Source organism: Harpia harpyja, chromosome 23 (assembly GCF_026419915.1).
Source record: "Harpia harpyja isolate bHarHar1 chromosome 23, bHarHar1 primary haplotype, whole genome shotgun sequence".
Taxonomy (NCBI): Eukaryota; Metazoa; Chordata; class Aves; order Accipitriformes; family Accipitridae; genus Harpia; species Harpia harpyja.
Window position 1 is genome coordinate 4,825,302 of NC_068962.1, and position 17,008 is coordinate 4,842,309.

The 17,008-nt window shown below is 41.2% G+C and overlaps 1 protein-coding gene across 2 annotated transcripts in view; it reads right to left on the reverse strand.

Annotated features, from left to right (window-relative positions):
• Positions 1–17,008, reverse strand: part of PLXNC1 (plexin C1) — a 71,760-nt gene that overhangs the window by 37,990 nt on the left and 16,762 nt on the right. For both annotated transcript variants that reach the window (XM_052774547.1, XM_052774548.1), the window contains exons 5-12: positions 13,625–13,739; positions 12,475–12,619; positions 9,197–9,266; positions 7,754–7,829; positions 7,579–7,632; positions 2,957–3,096; positions 1,688–1,867; positions 300–387 (exon numbers count right to left, since the gene is read on the reverse strand). In XM_052774547.1, the coding sequence (XP_052630507.1) occupies positions 300–387; positions 1,688–1,867; positions 2,957–3,096; positions 7,579–7,632; positions 7,754–7,829; positions 9,197–9,266; positions 12,475–12,619; positions 13,625–13,739 (868 nt within the window). The remainder of the gene's footprint in view (positions 1–299; positions 388–1,687; positions 1,868–2,956; positions 3,097–7,578; positions 7,633–7,753; positions 7,830–9,196; positions 9,267–12,474; positions 12,620–13,624; positions 13,740–17,008) is intronic.

A 17,008-nucleotide genomic window follows, 5' to 3' on the forward strand; every position in this document is an offset into this window, starting at 1 on the left:
TTCTGTCCTATTAAACTGTCTTTATCTCAACACACAAGTTTTAGGGGGTTTTCCGATTCTCTCCCCCATTCCACTGGGTGGGGGGGAAGTGAGCAAGTGGCTGCATGGTGCTTAGTTGCTGGCTGGGGTTAAACCACAACAAACTGTAATCCTACAAGTGGTCATATTTATTTCAGCAGGGTGACTGATGTGTGCCTGCAAGTGTTTAAAAAATACTGAGATTCTCCTGAAACCATAGGAACAAAGCCTAATCCCTCAAGAGTCCTCTGTTTGGTATTGTAAAAGAGATTAAGACTTACAGTGAGGTTTGATCTCTGGTCATCTGAAATAATCACACTGTCCACCACATTAAAATTTCTACCAACAGTAGTAATTTTGCGACCACCACTGTAAAAAAAAAAAAAAAAAAAAGGAGGGGGGGGAAGGGAGGTTAATATTACCTGTTTTCCCACAGATAAGTCCTGCATTAAGGCTTCAGCCGTGAATAAACTACCCATGTGCATTTTGCTTTGGTAGCAGCCAGTATAATAAAGTCAGATTGCAGGACAAGATAATTTGAGCTATATTCTTTCCTCACAATGTAATCGTAAATACTTATGCTACTGCAGAACCAAAAGACTTGATAGCATACACACGCATACTCCTTTTCACGGACTTCCCACCTTGTTTTCTATTCATGCAGCCAAAGAACTACACCATGATTTAATAATCTGTCTTGAAGAAAGAGCATCATGGTCTTTCACTGCCTCAGAGGAGCCCTGCCTGTGCTTAATTCTTGCTTTCTTCAGGACAAACTGATGGTGCCGGGCACCTCACAGGAAACATTCTCGGCAGTGTTCAGACCATCTGTCTCAGCACACACAATGGTGCTTGTGTCTGAGGGCTCTGGCTCACAATCTCTGATGAACACAGTTGCAGTGGTTTAAGGTATTATTAATTTCCAGCTGCCTGAGCTGCCTCTCACCTGGAAATGAGGGCATGCATCCTAGCTGCTCAGCTGCTGCAGCTGCTAGCCCAACTTATTACCTCAAATCCACACTTGCCACTGCTTGACACCAAGATATCAGATTAAGAATGTGAAAGTGGGTAAAAGCTGTGCAGGCAGAGGGACAGGTGGAAACCTGTGCCTGGGAATATCTTAAAACCACCCTGCAAGTCTTTCACCAGAGCTGTGAGTCTCCCATAGAACAGAGCAGAGGCTTGAAAAGGGCTCTTTTGGCTTTAAGGAACACAGTCCTAAAGCAAGTCTGCGTGTATCACTGCAGTAGTGATTATTTTCACTTCATTTCCAATTCGCTGACACCTTACACTGTTGCGGAGGTGAAGGGTATATTAGTATCAAGAAATCAAGGTTAATTGCAGTTTGAATTTATGCATGCTACCCATATTTTGGATTTAGCTTTTGTATGAAGAGACTATTTTTGACTTCTACAAAGGAGACTTAGGGTGGGCAGGAAGAAGTTTACAGAATCCTGCAGAACACAGAATCCGTCCTGGAGCTATCATGATCCTATCTGTATGTTAAAATGTTAAATCAGTTCACCAGCATAAATTCATCCTCCACAACAGGTTACAGCAGTCATCCAAGTTTACATCAGCTGCAGTCTGGCCAAGGAAGGAGGCTCATATTGACTCACTGGGACTACATTTTAATAAATACATAAAAAGTATAGAAAGACAAATTTACCTGATCCAGGAGGTATTTGGTGTGATTCCAAAACACGATGGCAGTGAAACATAATGTAGAGTCATTGGTGGTGAACATTTTTTCCCATTAGCCTGTATACATATACTTTTGGCCTCTTTACGTGTTGGTGGGAGAGCAAATGTCATTTGTGTATCGTTTAGCACATTTCTAACTTTAACACTGGAGGAGAAAGAAAACAGTCAGATGCTGAAACACAGATGCCACTATGCCACTCATTGGTGTTACTACACAAAGCCTATAACCTAAAGCAAAGGATGAGAAAAGAGGAATGAATCTCTCTTTGAGCTGCCAGATGGAGGTGGAAAGAGAGAGCAGGGAGTTGAAAAGACAAAGTAAGGCATCTTTTGAATGAAGTTGCTATGTGTCACAATAATCACAGAAGATGGTACAGATAGTGGTCTTACAGCCTTGGGATGAGGCTATGTAATGCAATGTGTGATTTTGCTGTGTAAACGATGTACTTTGCTGTGTACTTCTCTCTGCTACCAACACATTAGCTAGTCAAGAGTGAGAATCTTCAGTTTCCTTTTCTTCCTTCTTTTTCTCTCTCCCCCCCTCCTTTCTCCCTTTCTCTCCTGCCTCTTTGTCTCTACTTCCTCTCTCTCCCTCCTCTCCCACTCTCCACCCTTCTCTTCCTTTGTTTTCTGTGATCCCCAAGAAATTAATGGTTGAACTAAAAATTGAATTGTACCACATGAATACTTGTTCAAGTGCTAGCTGTGTAAAATGGGCTTGGTAATCACAGGCAGCCATTGCAGCTGCACCTGAAAACAACTGATTCAGAATAAGATAGCCTAATTATCTAGGGGGTTACACTGTGCAATCATCAACAGAGAAAAGTACACGCTATTGCATGAGAGATTCCCTTCCCTGGCACGATGTCTATGCTTTCACAAGCAAAATCCTAGAATATATGGGGGATATTTTGAAGCAGAGGAGAGTTGAACAAAAGCTGAGGTTTTCCTGTGACCTAACTTCTCGTTGCCTGCTGCAAGGCACAGAGGGCCATAGGTACAGAACTGCCATAACTACTGGTGAGAGCTTCCCACCTACCCACCCATCCCTTGTATTGTACCCAAACACCAAGTTCATCTCTATCCTTCGGGCATTTAAAGTGGAAGTATAACTAAAGGAGTGCAGAACATCCCCCCTTTGCTGAGGAGAGGTCCATGACAACTGTTCACGCAACTGTACTGCTAGGGCAAAATGGGCATAATTTTCACCATGCAAAGTAAATAGTTAACTCACATGTCTGGTTTACAGCCAGTGATTCCAGTCAGTATCAGTTTTATGCCTGATACATGTGTAAAGTTTTCTCCTTTGACTGTTACTTCACTTTTGCCTAATGTAGAAATCCACAGAGGTTCAATGGAATGAATGCTGATATGCTATTAGAAATCAAAGCAAAACAAAATTGGGTTATAAAAAGCCTAGGCAGTTAAACAACAGCTGCAAAAACAACCACCATTCAGGAATGCAGGTTTTATGGCACTGGGATACATTTTTCTTATTAGTTTCAAATCTTGTTAAGCTTGATCCTGGGAAGTACTGTCAATTACAACTTATTTACAAGCCAACAATTTTTACATACATATTTTATATTTCAATTTATCTCATAACAAAGTTGCCCAAAGGAATCACAATCTGAAATACTGGAAGGTAAGTGTGATAAAAACCCAGCTTGAAATAATACATTTTGTGTGACCCTTGAAGAACTAAGAAACAACGCAAGACAAAACCCATGGTGCTGTCACTATGAGAGATCAGAGAAACAAATGGTGGTATCTCTCGTGACCTGAAAAGAGAAAGCAGGGTCAAACCCTAGAATGAAAAGTTGAGAGAGAGCCCCAGAATTAGCTTTACTAAAAAGTCTTTCCAATGTCATACATAGAACTAAAGGTACAACACAACGGCAGGGATTTTTTGGTATCCCATTTCTCATGCTAAGAAGTTTACCAATCTATTTTCCAGCATTTAAGCATAATCCTAGTTTGCTCTGATGCTGTCACCATCTTGCAGAAATGTGGCCAATTTTTAAACCATGCTTTTCTTTGTGTATCTTTTTATTTACTTATTCTAACTTACTAACACTACTGAGCAAGAAGAGAGATTTTTTCCCTAGCGTATTTACTTGACACATTTGACAGCATCTCGTGTTTAATCAGTTTTGCTGCTTCCCCAGTTTTACAATCACACAGACGGTTTCCTCTCTGTGTATCTTTCAGACAACAAACTAAAAACATTCAAAAAACCAGGAAAATCCGCATGTGAAACTGTTTGGAACCTTCTCAGGCAAATGATTTCTAGCTTGCATTTAGACTGCCTATAATAAAGTGAGTTTTTAGAGTATTGTGATCATCCCAATTTCTGCTGTGCACCTGTGGACAGTTCAGCCTTCCGGACCCCGAGAAGGGCGCTGGTGCAAAATCTCTAGGAAAGTCCTTTCCACAGGGTTTTTCTCCTCGCTGATCTTTTGATGTATCCAGAGCAGAACCAAGACTTTGGGCTGGCGGCCAGAGGGGACCACTGGGGTCACATCACCGTCCTCTGCAAACATAGCCTTTGCCCATTTCAGAAAGGTCCCTGGCACATTGTCCCCACACTACCACGGCCTGCTGAACGCCGGAGCAAATGTGAGACCTGTCACAACTGATCGAAAGCTGCAACTTGTGCCTTAGGAAAGGGCAAGAGAGTGCAAAGGCTGGGGCCAGAGGGCCTGCAAAAGGGCCTCCAAGGTGACCTCTGGTATGGATAATGGAGGAGGGCAAAGGAAACCCCTGACAAACAGCCCGAGGGGGAGAATTCACTCCCACCCTGATGTGGCGATCAGTTTAACCCTTAGTATGCGAGCAGGACAACTGAAGCAGAAATCTGAGAGACTAAAGCCAGCGAAGCACCAGCGCTTTTCTCCACCCGCGTCCCATCCCTCTGCTTGCGCGCAGCCTCCAGCAGACAAAGGACAGTCAACACCCTCACACAAACCCAGAAGCCAAGTACTACAGAAAGAAGGAAACCACTGCTTTGGGGCTCTCACTGGTAACCAGCAGGGAGCCCTGAAGCACAGGAATAACGCAGCGTCACACAAACACACAGAGATCTCCCGAGCTGCACCAGGGCTGTGAGGCCCGGCGAGGGCAACGCCAGACACCTCCCGCCCAAGGGCGCAGCAGGACGCTGCGGCACTTCAGGGCTCCCACTCGTCTCTCTGCCAGGCACCACACACCACAGGGCGCTCGGCTTAGCTTGCCTTGTTTCTTTTCTTACACCAAGAAGAAATCGCGGGAGGAACGGTTCACACTGGAAGTTTCAGACCCCCCTGAAATCATGCCTTCCCTGCGGCTACACGACGCGGTCTCCCTTGCTGCATCCTGCCTCGGGCTCATGGCGTCAGTGCAGTCACTCGTGGCGCTGAGGCAAGCTGGCCTCGGCTACTCAAGAGCCTGCTTCCCGGCTTGACCGCCGTGGTCCGCGACACTTTCCTCAGCAGCCAAAGAAACCACGAATCTCCTCACTGAATGCGGGAGGGACCAAGCGTCCTCGCTGGGCTCCGCGGTGCTCGTTTCCACAGGGCCAGAGAGCCGCCGACCTTCCAGCCGCTGCGTGGCAGGGAGAGAGACGCCCGGCAGCAAGAGGGAAGGGAGAGAGCGGAGAGGCAGAAGGATATTTATAAAAATCACTAGTTGCGAGGCATGCGATGAAAGCAGCGTAAACACGCAGAGCAGCAAGCGTGCGTCACGTCCTCAGGTAATGTAAATCAGCACAGCCCTGTCAACTTTGATAGAGCTCCGCATTTCTGAGCTGCAGCCCCCAGCTCCCTGGACAGCCTAACGCTTCCCTGGGGCTGGGTAAACAGTGGCAGCCACTACCTCAGAGGTGTGGTTAGCATGGCTGCAGGTCACAGCGAGATATCTGGCAGCAGCCCAGGTGTTAAGCAGCCTCTGCCAGCCCGGGGGGGAGCTCGTCCCCGCTCAGACATGGCCCCTCCTGAGGTGCTAGCGTGGGGGCCTGAGGCCACGCGAAGAACTGGATCGGGGAACTGGCCCAAACGAAAAATAACCTGCTGAAAGACGACGGTTATTTGCAGCCACATCAGTTCCCCAGTCAAGCATACTCGTGCAACCACTCCGACTGCTGCTCTGGCACAGGGAGGGGGAAGGTGCATGCATGGAAACCAGCAGCTGGAGTCAGGAGGAGGGCTGGGGCTGCCACTGAAAAAAAAGTATATTAATCTAAATGCTCAGCTGGGGTTGTGGGAAAACACAAATCCTGCTTCTCAGCTATGCAGTATGTTCTCCTTAAAGCACCAGCAAAGGAGAACAGGATTTCAAATGCAATTTCAAGCCCTCTGAATGGATCAATCACTTCTAAATAAACATCTGCCTTTGGGCTGCCTCTAGTGCTTTCACTGCCTTGTCCATCACTGTCTTTCCAAGATAAGGCGTGTGGAAGAAAGCCATCTCCCAGGCAATTCCAACTATCTACGAATGTCAAATTAATGCACTTGGAAGCAGAGCAAAGAAGAATTTCCTCTGTTCTTTCACCAGCCGTAATGCTTTATATGCAGACCAAATCCAGAATATTAATGCTCAGAAGCACAAGTATTTCACTCGTCTCTATGAAAAACAAAATGGATTTTGTGATTTTGTTTAAGAAACCTCAGCTGAACAGCCAAATTTAAGAGGTAATTCTTGTCTTCACAGGTAAAAGTCTGGGTAGTTCTAATGAAATATTTAGAGATAAGAACACAGTTGCTATTTATACCAACCATGCTATCACTCACAGAAAAGCAGAAACGAAAAGTGTAGGCAGCAAATCGCTATGTACTTACTCATCAGTCAAATTTCTCTTCACTACTCATTTCTTTCCTAACACCTGCATGTCATAAGCAACCACTGATGACAAGACCGCTCAGTTTTATGAGAAAATAAAACCATTTTGGCACCATAAAGAATGAAGGGATAACCTCGTGGTTAGAGGGCTGGCCTACGAAGCAAAAGGTTAAAGAGCTGGCCTACGAGGCAAATCGTATAGACTATGCTCACATACAGTCTATGTGGTTTCAACAGAGAACTCAACAACCAAATTCAGAAGGTACTTCAGCACCAGCGACACTCCTTCCTTTGCAGTGATCCAGCTTGAGCAGGATGGATGGAGAGTAGCTCCATCTCCAGTTTTGTCTACAGCCTGGAAGCAAGGAAAATTTTTCTCGAAGTGTGAACCAGGAATTTACTAACACCCAGGGATTTCAGTTCCTGGATGCATCCTCTAGCCGCTTGCCTGTTATGCAGAAACTGGGTGGCACATCCTCCCCTTCCTTCTGCTCCCCTGGCAGCTATGTTTCAGGAGAAGCTGTGATCTGGCTACGTAAAATGAGGAAGAGGTTTGAGGCTCTGAAACCCAGTTTCACAGAGTTGTTGTCTGTGACAGCAGAACTCAAACATGCATTTAAGTCTAGGCAGGAGATTAAGTCCAAGGTGTTCTCCTTTGGGTTTTTTTGTTGTTGGTCCACTTACACATCCCAGCCCTCAGCATGCTGGCTCCTGCGGAGTCCCTAAACCCAGCATACAGGGACTCTGGCATTTAAAGCAATACTGGGAATACTGTATCTAGAGGGAGGCACATGACTATTGCAGTGTTCACTGTCTCAATGCCTGGATCTGAAATGCAAATCTTTGTTGGTACATTTAAGCACCAACAAAGCACTAAGAAAAAATAGTATCGATCCAAGTTCTGCTTTACCTTTCTATGTCACCAACCGACTGCCTCCTCATCCATATCTCTATTCTTCCTGCAAAGTCCTTTCATTTTAGATAAATTTCCCCCCCAACCCATAGAACCTCAATAACACCAATCTTAAAATGCTAACTAACCTCTGTCTTCTGTGCAGTGGCGATCTCCTCGGAAGCAGTTGCATTACAACTATCCTGAAAAAAAATCAGCATTTCTTCAATGTCAGGATAAGGAAGAGACAGATTGCTGCTCAGGTGTAAAAAATAGAAGGAAAAGGCATCACAGGGGATTCTAGTCCTCCCCAACAAACTTCACCTGGCAGGTGGTGGCAGGAGAGACACTCGTCCAACTACAGCTGGCACACTCTCCCACATGTATACATCGCGAGCAGCTGGTAACACAGAAACCAGAGTTTTTGTAAGACACAGGAACTCAAGCTAGATTCAACCATGAATGTGAAATTTCAAGTGACAGAAAAAAGCACAAACCCAAGAGAACAACCTGGCAAACATGTAATGAAATGCGTAACACACATAACCTGCATTTACCTTCCAAGCCTATTGTTCTGTTGTGCTTATTCTGAGGACAAATTTAGTACGAAATACAATCTGTGCTGAGATGCTGAGAGCCATAAATTTCCAAAAAGCATGAAGCAGACGGAACACTTTGGGTTTCATTTTGCTGTGGTTCTCTCCAGTACATATGTGGCCAGATAGTGCTTTTTAACCACGAAAGGGGAGAAAACCATCACTGATTCTTTCACAGCTTGCCTGAACTTCTGTTCTGCGTGTGTAGTGCTAGCAAGTATTGCTAGTTTGCTATTGCCTTCCCCTACCAAAAAAATATGCCTGTTGGAGACTAGTTTGTCCCTATCATGCTTAGCAATGCATCTATCAGCATGGAGAGCCAAGAGCAGCACAGGCCCTCTCCACTCATGCTGAGAAATGCTCTGATTTAGAGAAAGACAGCTCCTTCCCTGTGTTGCTCCAGGGACAGGGAAGTGATGTGCCACTTCCCAAAAAGCATGAGTTCAATTTCATCACAGGTGCCTATGAACTAGTCTCTTTGTATAGGGGAGGAGTGTTCTGAATGGGAACACTGTAGTTACCTACAGCATATGTTAGCCAGATCTTTCTAAGGTTTAACAACCACATAGGATAAAGGGTTAGGCCATGTACTGGCACAAATGCTTTCTACTGCAAGCTCTTAAAGAGTGTGGCTCTGAAAAATAATGTCTACAGAACAATAGATATTCATTATTCCTATTAGCAGATTAGAGGTTACTTTCTGGTTTAATTGTATTCATGTTACCCATGGACCATATCTAAATTGCATCTGGCTCTATTAAAAAACAGCTCCATAAAGTGACTCTTACAGAGTCTCTTGACTCCTCTGATCTAGGTCTTATCCTGAGTACCAGGGGCCCACCTTTTTCACAAGGACAAAAAGGATTTTAATGTCATTGTGACTTCCTTTATTATCTCTTTAGGCACTTGTCATAAATTCAGTCATTGTAATGACTCTCCCACAGCTAGCTGCCAGGGTCCCATTAAATAAAAGTCATCAGAACAAGTAGCTTTCTAGGGACAGTAAAAAAAGAGGAGGAGGAAATGGGCCAAGAAAAGGGATTTGACTATATTTAGCGAAATGTATTTCCTTAATAAATACCAAAAAAATAATGACCATACTTCAGCCCTCCCCCCGCCCCCCCCCCGCCCCAAACCCCTCAACGGACTTCAGCAGGTACCAGGCTCTTACTTTTTCATCTGAAACGTTTGTGTGATATTCCAAGAGCTTGAGGACAGTGATGCTTCAAGAACTAGACAATCTGGAAAAATGTGACTGTTAGACATATGCTGGATATTACAAGAAATAACTGTAAAAAAATAATTGAGTTGAAAGCTCATGCGCCTTCAGCTGTTCTGTACATGGTATGCATGTTCTCTCATACATTCGCTCACACTTTTGACTGATAAAAATAACTAGATTTTATCCTTCCATAGCACCCTTCAGCTGATTTATTCCAAGCCTATATACACACTCATTAATTAAGCTCGATGCTACCACTGCATGACATACAAAAGTAATGTTATTGTCAGGATACAGATAAGGAAATGCTACCATGGAGCAGGTATATAAAATCATCTCCTGAAGAGCACACAGTGGCACAGCCAGACCCCAAATTCAAGCCTTCTAACACAACAGACTGTTCTAATGCAAGAGACCCCAACATATCATACTTCTCTCTCTTTGTGTCTCATAGACTTGGTTTCAGAGTCTTCTGTTGTAATCTATGCAGTAGCAATTTTCATCCTATTTAAATCTTTTATGATTGCATGAGTCAATTTGCCATTATTTCAGCTAGCAATTACTATACCAACAATTCACTGGCAGCTGTGGAATGAAAGAGTATCTTCTCCCATGAGCAGAATACCACATCGAAAAGTAGAGTTAGATATATACCACTTAAGCCATGGTCCCTTTCATCTGTGTGCCTGCAGATGTGTACGTCTGTGAAATGAATGACTGTCTGAGATCAAATGAAACCCATGTGTGCAGACTTTTCTGGCTTCCCTATGCTAGGAAGTAGATAGCTATTTAATCCGGGAAAGTTACACAGATTTAAAGTATGCCTACCTTGCAAAGGCAGAGAAAGCTTTGTCTTTATCACAGGCTTGCTTGTTCAGATGAAAACCAGCTTTGGCTACATCTACATTGTTAGATCAGAAGTATCTCCTAGCTCCACACGTCAGCACAGCACTTGGGTGCTCACTGCAAAGGTCACCTGCACTGCTTGTTAGAAACAGCCCTTGAGACTGTTCATATGCTTAAATACCTTACTGAATGGAGAGCAAAGAGTCTGATTTTTAAAGGTGTTGTAATGTTTGAAGATGTGGATGAGCACACATAGATATTCTGAAATCCTTCACCAAGCACCCATTTGCATCTCCAGAATTCTACATATCTGCAGAAATCTGACATGTTGGGCACAAAATTGCCTAAATCACTTGCACATTATATGAGAGGGGTCTCAAGCCATGAGCTACTGAAAAATAGTATTTTACTAGGAGTAGTAAGTAAAAGTAAGGAATTTATCTGCTTCTGGCAGAGCTTGTCTTCTCTTTTAAGTTTGTATAAATGCTCTAAAAACAACACTGTCAAATATGGTTTCCTGATTTTGTCTGTGTTGACATTAATGGAACCTATTATTTTCTGTATGGCCTGGGCTGACCTTTCAAAATGCACCAGACTGCACTGAGCAGCAGGTATTTTCAAAATGGTTAACACTGTCAAAGGGCTCATCTTTGGCACAAAGCACAGGCAAGGCGAGCTGGCTTCCGTAACCCTATACTCTGAAAACCTGCTAATGGAGTAAGAGAAAGCCTTAGTCCAAGAAGAGAGAGAACCAAAACAATGTACTCCATAATTGTAAGAAAACATGGCTTTTGGGACTGGGTCAATAAAGGACATTTTTTTCTTCTCTAATGCATTTGTCTCTCTTAAAAATCCACTAATAGTGTTTACTAAAGACAGCTTAATAGACCAGAATACCCACAGATATCACCCTAGCTGTCACCTGCTAGTGACAAAGTCTTTTCTTCTCAATTCCCAAATTGATATTGGACAGAAACTTGACACAACACTTGTATGATGCCAGAAGAACTTCTCCCATACAAAGGCCACAGGATGAGCTCCTGAGATCCCAATATTCCAGGGAACCTCATTCAGGGGCAAGGGTGCCCGAGAGAGCGAGCTCTTTGCAGCACTGAGCTCTTCAGAACAACAGGTCATTGTTAAGTTCTGGTTAACATTTCATTCCTCTTTCTACACAAAGGTATTTTGAGAGAATCACATTCATGCAGATTATTACATGGTTTGGGGGCTATATTATCCAGGAAAAGATAAAGGCAGGCATTTATCTGAATTTTCTGTTTCCTCTTCAAGTCACTTAAGAGCACATAGTATCCTTGAGCTTACTATCTTTGTCCCTCAGTTTAGATTAGAACTCTCTTTCGTATTGTAACATACACAACTTTAAAAAAGGTCAACCTGTATTAGGAAAGCTTTGTGTTTCTATACAGACCCTTGAAGCAATGCAAGGAGGATGCTTTCATCCTATTAGTCAAATAAGACTCTACTGTGAAGGATTATCATCTGATCTTTGAGACCAAAGTCTAGAGAACAGCTCAAAAGTCTAGACATTCAGTAAATTACCACCTCATTCTAAAACCTGTAGTGGCCCGTAAGATGTACGAAACAGATCACATGCATCTTGTGTCTGATACAAATGGTTCAGGTCTCTAATTCTGAGAACTACCAGTGAACAAAGCAGTATAAGAATTATTGCAAAATGATTCAACCAATAATTCAGAGAGATGAATGAAATCAAGTCAAAAAAGATGTACCAGACAAATTGCCCCTGAACCATGTATTTTTCTGCTAATCCTCTACATGGGACAATCACTTTCTCACAAGTGTCTAAGTCAAGTTGAAACAGTCAGTTGAATGTTAAGATTATTTATTGTACAGACATTCATAGTCAGATTCTCCTCTTATTTATGCTAGTACAGCTTTTTGCAAAAACAAATTCTGTTTGCAGATGAGAGAAGGGTTAAGATGGGTTAATTTGTCAAGGCAGAGCACCGCACCAACACTGTTTCCATAGCTCCAGCCAGCTTGACTGTCATTGCAGCTATCTTAAGTTTCCTTAGACAGTGATTAATGGCACCATGTAAATATACTCCTAATGCTAAAATACTGCACTGCTATAGGCTAAACTGAAGAAGCTGCTTCTAGCCATAGGTTAACATGTTTTACTACTTCTAGAAAGGATTCCATATTAACAAATCTTTAATTATCAAGAACAGTGTAAGTATACTCAAATCACTTGACAAAACATGAATTTTTTTTTTCAATGACATTCAATAAAAAGCATTACCTTCTCTCACACTCATTAGGCCTGTATTTATGCTCAGTCCTCCCCAGTAATAAAGGGCAGTGAATAAGAATTAAATACACGTAATAGTAAAACATACCATTATCAGTTATCACCGGAGTGGTTAGATTGCAGAAACAGGATGAGTTTTTCAGCACTACATTTTCATAAAGTATTTCAACAGATGTTACAATTTTTATCATACAGGAAGTAAGGATTTTGCTTGTGTTTGCAGCCACAGCAACCTATAAAACAATAAAAACAAGAACACAACAGATTTCTTGTAGTACTTGTTAAGTCGTCACCTTGTCTTTACAGAAAACTACAAACTATGAAATGTACAAAATGAAATTTTTTGTGGCAGAAGCAGACAATTCACTAGGTAGCTTCTCAAAGCAGAGAGCCTCTCCCAGCTGAAGAAGCAATACAGAAAGTGTCCTGAAAGGAACAACATTGCTTACTTCCAGAAATTAAATGGACCTGGAAGGTATGTTAGGGGAGCAATCTGGAATAATTTTGGATTTTAAAACAAGAATTTTGCTATAACAGTGTTATATGCTGTTATAGTCCCTTAAAAGTATCTGAGCAAGAATGTACAAATCCTCACAGAGAGGCAACGTTTGCATCCACAACCAAAGTGCACTTAATTATGAAAAAGAATTTGTCTCGTAATGAATTATCTTTTGTTTCTGGCTGAGAGCGCTTTAAAAATATGATCACATTAGTGCATTCAATCAGGAGACCAGAAACAATAGCATGCAGATTAAGTGGCCAGTCATAATACTTGATAATCAAATACTCAAGGCTGTGTGTGCTGTGAACAGATACTGAGTAAATACTAATATCAAACACCTAAAGATGCATTTGTGTTAGCATATGTGTCCCAGTGAACGTTTTGTAACTTGTTACAAAGCTCAGAACTTACATAATGCACTTGATATATAGTCACTGGAAATATTAAAATAGCTGATAAAGTGATACAAAGGAAACGTTGCCTTTGTCAGCATAGTGAATTTTTGACTCAACATCATGAAATATAGCTTCAGGATACATTTTATAGGAGAGGAAGAGAACATCTATCTGATTGACACATTCAACTTACTGGGATTTCCAATACATTTGCCAATTGTTGAGATAAGAGGGACTAATACATGGAACATGGTGACAAAAGAAGGGAAGCTGCAATAAGCAACAAAATGACACATTTTAAGTCACAATAAACAAACACACATAAAACTGGGTGTACATACCTGATTTTTGGCAGGAAAACTTAGCAGGATTTTCAGATCTTTATCAGGTGCATGTGAAATGTTATACCAACCCTTTATGCTGTTTGAACGTGTACAATTTTCTTTTAATGTGCACCTAAAAGTATACATAAAATTATACTAGCCTCCTTATCATGGCTTTGACTTCAGACACTGTACTTCAACTTATTTAATGTTATTGATTTTTTACAGGAACACTATTGATTTTTTACAGGAATACGCTTATAACTGCAAAAAGCTTGAAGAAAACAATCAGTAAAATCTTCTGCTTATCAAAATAAATTACAATGCATTGATATATGCTCTAGGGTCCTGATTAAGTCAATGGGACTCAAGCAAGTATTAGATGCTTGGCCAGTAACAGTGGACTTGGTAGCCTGGGATGGAATTCATCACCCCCAACTTGATTGCTCCATTGTACAGCTCTAGATCTCACCCCCCAGTTCCCTCTACACTCAATGAGGAGAAATATGCTCTTTCAGGGTACAATTCACCTAACCTATTTTAGACATTCATACAAAAATGAAATGTATCACACTATAGAAGCTGCTCGTTCACTCCAAAGAGTATAAGAGGAGATGGGGATGAAGCTCAGATGTCGAGCTATGCTACAAATGTGTATAGTTGATGAGATGCATCCTCCTTCCTAATCTCCTCTGGCATCCACTGATGTGAACAATAATCTTTCCCTTTTATGTCAGTGCACTTGGTTAAAAACTAATTCAAAATAGATTTCTTTGTCTTCAATAATGAAATCCATTTCAGAAATAGGATGACACAAAGTAAATAAAAATGTTATAGATGCCAAATTGTAGGAAACAGAAACTACACAACAGAAAATTAAGGAAGAATGAGGAAACACTGGGATATACAAGTACTACAAAGATTACACATATTAAAAACATGCGGTAAGAAAAAGAGAACATAAGCATACAAATTAGATAGACAATCACTGAGTTTGAAAGGCGAACCCTTAAAATACTGGCTGCTGTGAACAGTTAATGAACAAACCATAGATTAACTCCAAGTAATTCCATATAGCTAGCAATTAAAGACAAGTAAGTGCCAGCTGCATATATCTTAATATTTTCAGATTGAATATTTATAAATAAATGTTACATTTAATATTGTTTTAATACTACTTTTCTACCAAACATAGAAGCATGTATAGCTTCAATCATGCAGTGACATGTGCCTTAATGAACTATTCCTTCACTAAAAACTAGAAATTAGTACATACTTGCAAAGCATGGACCTTTTTCATGAGGAGCTCACTGTATAAACGTATTTCACAAACAATGTGCTTTCTCTCCAGAAGGAATAACACAAGAACGACTTTCAAGAAAAATATCCACTGCTTTCAAAAATGCCCAAAATAACCCCACAAACCATGGAAACCATAAAGCCATCTTCTCTGTAGACCAAGACATTGGCAACTGGAATGCAGTTAAGCACAAGGTCACTTCCTTTGTGGTCTAACTCAGGAAACTGAGTTCCTGCTGCACAAGAACCTGGTGGGGCTTTGCATCTGAATACATTCAGATCATAACTATACTGTAAGAAATCGGGACTATGCCTGACATATTTCAAACTGTCTGAACTAGGACAAATTTCAGTCTCATTTATACCTCTCTTCACCTTACTGAGATCACAAAGGTCCATTAGCTCCACAGTTTTAGAACCACAGTGGATGGGATCTGTCATCAACAGATGTGCATAAATCAGATGCTCAGATATGTATGGGTAGGTAACTCACTGGCAAGGATGCACGGGAGAGAGACATCCTATAGTTTCTGACAGGCTGCGGATCATAATGTTGAAGATGGAAGGCAACACACTTGCAATACTTGGCACTAAAGAAGTGTATGCATTTCAGTGACACTAACATTAAAATATTAAAGAAGACACCTGTTTATAAAGCTGAATATTTAAAACTGTCCTAGGACAAAGTTATTCACCTTCTTAGACTGCCTGAGGAACACAAGCAGTGAACTTGTTTCCCTCATCTACAATGAAGAATCTAAGAGTTTAAAGGCAAAAATGTAATGCCACCCAGGACCCAGGGTCACGCTTGTCTTCATGCCAGGAAAAATGTGTCTTTTGTTGCTCTAAAAGCTGACCTTTAACACTCAAACAATGTGCTATGCAGAACGGTCATTTCATAGGAAGCAGTCGCAAAGCGGGTAGTACAGCATCTGAGGACCCTCAGCATGAATTCTCTCAAGTGCCCTGCACAGGCCAAGAGTAACATGAATTCTACTTACCTAAAGATAAGATTATTTTGTTACATCCCTATTTTTTAGACAATTGATATTGTTTGCAAGCACATTGGAATGAATGTAACAGATAAATATTGTTTGTGAACCACATGGTTCTGAAAATTAACATACAGACTCAGACAACTACCAAGTCTGTCTTTCTTGGAAAGGTGGACTGGACCGGACCTTATAGAAGTATGAAAGTAAAAGGTATGAAACCCTAGGATCACATTTTAGACATGCATAGGTATGTGTACTGAGAAAAGCAGAGTCAAGAGTTTTTTTTAATCTTTCACAGCAAGCTAGTTCTTTATACTACTAAAGATTCCTCTTCACAGTTGGAATTGAGTTCCTCTTATTTCATTATGATAACACGATACCTATGCATACCGGTTCATTCATACTTAAGTCTCTGCTTCACTAATCTTGTATTAGCTACAGATCCTACTGAGTTTGCCCTCTCTGCCTTGCTAAAGCATACTGATTTCCTCGTGGAATAAGAACATGGTTTCAGAGAAAGTTTTGGCTTCCTTTTCCAAGGTGCCAGTCCCTGAATGAAGTCCACAGATGTCACACACACTGACCAAATTCAAAAGTAAGTCTGGTCATGTCAGATAACTAAGACATATTGTGTTATTTCCATATGGAAAATACATGTAAAACATCAGTGCCTTGTATTGGAATAACTTCAGCATACTTCAGGTAAATCTGATTCATCTATAGGAAATCTATAAACATTAAGGGAAATCACACAATGCTATGACTAATTGTTTTGAATGATTGTAAGTGAAAAGGAGAATTTATACATTTGTCCCTATGGAAGAAAGAGTAGAAACAGGAACAGTAGAAACATTTTGCTTCATTTTGTTTTCACTTGCAATAACATGTGCAGCTTTTTTCATCAAAATACTGGATTTGAGTTCATACCATCTTTAAAATGAAGCACTGCTGGTAAGTTTTATTTAAAAAGTGTAGTGCATACTTAAAAGAAAATTTATTTCCCAGTAAGAGTATAAAACATAACATCAAGCTCAAAATTATTATGGAATATATTGCTTTAGGGACATGTATGGACTTTGATTAAAATACTGGCTAAAAACATGTCTTC